At 31.5% G+C, this 5,152-nt stretch overlaps 1 protein-coding gene across 1 annotated transcript; it reads left to right on the top strand.

Moving 5' to 3' along the window:
- The first annotated feature begins 896 nt into the window (after positions 1-896).
- Positions 897-4,725, top strand: LOC132730883 (uncharacterized). The gene is made up of 5 exons (XM_060716963.1): positions 897-2,256; positions 2,549-2,670; positions 3,122-3,226; positions 3,528-3,581; positions 3,851-4,725. Exons 1-5 carry the CDS (start codon positions 924-926, stop codon positions 4,154-4,156), a joined length of 1,920 nt encoding a protein of 639 aa, XP_060572946.1. The 5' UTR covers positions 897-923; the 3' UTR covers positions 4,157-4,725.
- Positions 4,726-5,152: the final 427 nt, after the last annotated feature.

Here is a 5,152-nt window from a genome sequence, read left to right as displayed (position 1 = left end):
GATATTTTGTAGATGTGAAGGTTGATTAAATCTTATTTCAAAATTCACGAAATGAACAGTTATCTTGTTGTGAACTAAACACTTCTTTTTGGATTTGTTTAGCAACAAATAGTGACAAGATATATACTAAGTCCCGTTTCGGTGATGACATATTAAAATATTGAACAATCTTTCATTTCAGATATAGACCAAAGCATCATTCATGTAAAAGAACTTATCAATAATCTCGACAATTTTATTGCAAAGACAGAAAAATATCTTCTTGAAGTCAGTAGGCTGGAGGTCTCAGATTCTTTTCATGACAGTATCATTGAACTCAGAGATACATTAGAAGTAAAGAAAGAACAGCGACATTTATTTCGGAAACAGTTACAGGAATGCCTCTCACAAGCAAAGAAAGATCAGCATTGTGGCGAAAAAGACAGAAGGAGGATCCCACAAAGCACGAACTCTACAAACAACGGGAGAGAGAAAGATATCAAAAGAGAAAAAAAACAGGTGAATTAAAAACTATCAATGAGATGTCAGACAGAGACCAACGAAAACAGAGACGTCACTGGAAGGAAAATCAAAGGTCAAAACGTGAAAAAGATAAACGGATAAAAAAAGCCATGGGAGAAACAATTACGCCACCAACATCACCAGATCATTTCTTCCCAGAACAGCCAAATAGAATTCATGAACGCAACAGGTTGAGTGGGCGAAAAAAGAAGAACCGTAACAGATCAAAAGCTTACAGGGATCAATTTAAACTTCGAATAATGCTTAATAAGGAACGAAGGCTGAAGAACAAATATAAGAAACGCTATTTCAGATTAATCAAATCAAACAAGGATGAAATTGAACAAAAGGAAGAACATGTTATGAAACAGAAGCAGACGACTACACGTGCATTATCTCTTTATTTTCTTCTTGTAAGAAACATGAAGCAGAGATATTCAGGTACAAATACACAAGAGAAGCGCATTGTAAAAAAACTGATATTCAGAGAAACGGTGCTGAAGAAATATAAGATAGGTTCATATGCTGCAAAGGAAACTGGAATAACAGAAACAAGGATACGACAGAGAGAAAAACCATACCGCCGAATTAAATGTGCTCTGAAAACAAAGATTACTGCCTTCTTTGAAAGGGATGACAACACAAGGATTAAAGCTGGGAAACGATGTACAAAAACGAGACAGAAAATAAAAAAACAAATTCGACTTCTGAATGATTCCTTGAAAAATTTGCATCAGAAATTCATTTTTGAAAGTAAATCTAAAATAAGCTACAGTCTATTTGCGAAAATGAAGCCTTTTTGGATCATTCAAGCATCTGAAAAAGACCGTCAAACCTGTTTGTGCAAAGTGCATGAAAATCCGACCCTTAAAGTAAACAAGCTGTACAGTGAAAATGTACTACAGCATAAAGATCTTGCAAAACTTATCCAAGATATAACATGCGATATGAAAAACAAAGCTTGTATGTACAGAGAATGTTCTCGATGCAAAGATCTACATATTAAATCTGCCATCGGAAGTGACGGTATAAACCCAGGTAAAATAGTGAACTGGAAAATATGGAAGTCAAGAAGAATAGAAAAAGAAAAATGCAGTAATGGAGAAACTGTACTTTCAAAGCATAATGTTACACTTAAAGAAAATGAATCTGGGACACTGACAACACTTGTTGATGACCTCCAATTGGACATAGAAAGGCTAGCAAGACACCAATTTAATATCAACCATCAATTTATCATGCTGAAAAAACTTAAAGAGACATGCAAAGAAAATGAACTTATTTTACATGTCGATTTTTCTGAAAACTATCAATGTAAATATCAAGAAGAAATTCAAAGTGTCCATTTCGGGCTTTCTAAAAAACAAATCTCGATACACACAGGCGTTGCATATGTGCATGATACAACACTTCCATTTGTCACAATATCTGACAATCTTAGCCATGGTCCAGCTGCCATTTGGGCTCACTTAGAACCGCCAATTAAGTTTATCAAAGAGAAGTATCCTTTGATCAATAAACTACATGTCATATCAGATGGACCAACTACGCAACATCGCTGTAGAGCAAATTTCTATCTATTTTCAACAAAACCAAAAGAACTTTATATCCCTGAAGGTGGTTCGTGGAACTTCATGGAGGCAGGGCACGGAAAGGGTGCTCCTGATGGGATAGGAGCGGTAGTTAAAAGAGCGGCTGATACTCTGGTAAATACGTACAGACGAGACATCACATGCTCTGCCGATCTTATTGAAGGTAAATTAACTTGAGAACAAATGACATTTATATATAACAATATGCACTGCATATTATAATTGACATTCATTATTATGCAAAGTAAAAATACTAGTAAGAATATAAGACTATAATTTATTTTTATTCAGTAACAGTTTTTTTATATGTATAAAAAGAAACATAAAGAAGAAAAAAAATCAAAAGAACGTCGTATTTTTAGATAATGTCCACATTAAATTCCTTTTTTTTTGTCAATTACATGTACTAGCGATTTATCATCATTAGTAATACACATGAAACTTTACATTTTCAGGACTGTTGATGTTGAAAACAAGTGTTTCGGCTTTTGAAGTAAAAGATGAAGACATAACAAATATAGAGCGCAAGATTCCTTCTACTATTATTTCTGTTCGAGATACAATGAAAATCCACCAGGTACTTTAAGAATGGCATTTTTATGAATTTTTGAATGATACATGTAATATGACCTGAAATATGTTAAAAATACAAATAAACAAAAAAACCGAAAGTGTCAAAAGTATCTTTATTTACAAAATTTTACAAATGTTTATGATAATAAATTACAAGAAATAACTTTTAAAGATAACTTCTGTAGTATCATCACACATGATGAACTTGAACTGACCTTTGTACGTATAATGCTTGTTTGTGCATGATCAGTATTTTCTAGTTAATATCTAAGATCACATGTTAAGGGTTTACAGAATAAATTTATATCTTGTGCTGAACACTAGTCGTGTTTTATTCTTACTTCATTGTATGAACGCACTTGATTTAATTTCTATTAATTATTGTTCATTAATAAACGGACATTACAACAATTTCCATTTGTCTTCTTGTTGATAACCAATGATGTTTTATACAGGTTGTCATTAAAGATACTGGTTGTATAGCATCAAGACCACTGAGTTGTTTCTGTCGGGATAATTGTACTTGTTTTGACCCAGTAACAACAACATTCTGTCTCCAGGTAAAATGGAATTTATTTGAATGTCATATCAATTTAATTTTAATAATTGGTCAATAGACATGCTCAACATTTTTTACGGCATAATTTAGAGCATTGAATTTAAAAAAAAAAAAACGAGAAAAAAACAACATTTTATGGTGCTATTTAATTTGGTCTTTTTTTTTGAAGACATAAAAACATCTCTTCTAAGTTTAATGTAAATTTAATTCAATGACATTACAATCAATAAATAATTTATCATAATGATGGAGTCACATTTGCTTTATATATATATACTAAATGACAATATTTATAATTTAAGAACCCTGATAATACAGCGCATCCACAGAACAATGAAGATAATTCACCGGTACAGGTATGAGTCATATTCTTTCAAATAATAATTTAAAACATAGTTAAACTTGTTCATTGTTTAAAGATTACGTTAAAATAGAAAATTTAAATGAAAAATAAAAAACATCGCCGTACTGTACTGGATCTAAAATAGAAAGAAATACTTTTTACCATACAATTTTATTCTGATTAAAAATTTGCTACTTCAATTTGAATATGCATGGCATTTCACTTTGATGATAAAGTAAAAAATTCTAACATATTTAATTTCTTATAAATGTATTTAAACAGGAGAACATACTTCAACTGCCAGCATCATTTGATGAGTCGCTAGTTGACAGATATTGTGTTGTCAGTTATGACAGTTGCCCATATCCTGGAAAGATACTGGATGTTGATGATACAAGTTTGGAGGTGCCTGCTATACACCGGATTGGCACCAATCGTTTTTTCTGGCCAATGGTTCCTGATGTTATTTGGTATGGCCACAACAAGATGGTTACTATGCTGGAGGGCGAACCAGAACTTGTTACAAGTAGACACCGTGCGATAGACAAAAGAGTCTGGGATGCAATTGTGCTTAAAATGAACTTATAAGTCAAGATTTCTGGAAACTAAAACTAAAAGAAAGTTGATGTGTGAATGACCGTTTATAACGTTTAAAAATTGATGAATTGTTTTGTTCATGATTTAATAAGTTAATAAAACATAGTGAGTTTTAAAGTAGTTATATTTTTTTACATTTTAAACATATATACAAATCAAATAACTAGTTTCCTCATTGATTTTATTTCTTTATTTCTGATGCCATATTTTTGTCATTTCCGAAACATTGATGTCACTTCCACAACATCATTGTTTTTGGTTATTTTTCACAAATTAGTCAAAGATGTCTTCAGAAAACTAAGCTATTTAACTCTTAAGTATCAGGGAACTTAAGGATTTTATTTTAAGTCCATAGTAGCGAAATTTGTAAATACAAACTAATTATCTAACTGTTTAAAGTTGCGGTAATGACACAACATGAAAACCTTGTTGTAAATATATAACTATATGGGTTATGAATAAAGAAAGTGATTATTGTAATACTTAATGTAGTTGTTTTAAATATGATCCTTATTGTTCGGCATTTATATCTAAATATTTCTACACAAATCGGTTTTAAAAAATGTTTTGGTAATGACAAGGTCAACCAACTAGTTAATGTTAAAGCTGTGTAATTTAAAACTAATAATGTTTATGAACGGAAATATATATAAAAAGGTCACTGAAAAGTTTAACTTTCAATTTCAAAAGGATTTGATGACAAAATATTACTTTATTTTATTTTTGTTCTGTACTCTGAAAATGGCAAACATTATAGAATGAACCATGTAGTCCAACTAATTAGACTTGTCAAAGAGACACCGAGATAATTTTGGACGGGGGCTGTCTTTTTCCAACGGTTTGACAGTAAGAAAAAAAAGTCTGTAAAATGGATCAAACCGTTCACGCCAAATTAATTAGGCTAACCTGTATGATACCTGGGTGATTCTGGCCTCTATCATATGTGGAACATTTAAAACATGAAGACTACTGCCTACTGGTTGATTA

Source organism: Ruditapes philippinarum, unplaced genomic scaffold (assembly GCF_026571515.1).
Source record: "Ruditapes philippinarum isolate M1 unplaced genomic scaffold, ASM2657151v2 ctg10491_1_1_1_1, whole genome shotgun sequence".
NCBI classification, from domain to species: Eukaryota; Metazoa; Mollusca; class Bivalvia; order Venerida; family Veneridae; genus Ruditapes; species Ruditapes philippinarum.
This window is presented reverse-complemented; position numbering and strand designations above follow the sequence as displayed.

What these genes read in the sequence shown, in the direction of transcription:
- LOC132730883 (XM_060716963.1), top strand. Translation starts at nt 924, where the DNA reads ATGAAGCAGAGATATTCAGGTACAAATACACAAGAGAAGCGCATTGTA. An exon ending in CTCTGCCGATCTTATTGAAG is followed by an intron (nt 2,257 to 2,548) that starts GTAAATTAACTT and finishes TTACATTTTCAG; the next exon opens with GACTGTTGATGTTGAAAACA. An exon ending in ATACAATGAAAATCCACCAG is followed by an intron (nt 2,671 to 3,121) that starts GTACTTTAAGAA and finishes TGTTTTATACAG; the next exon opens with GTTGTCATTAAAGATACTGG.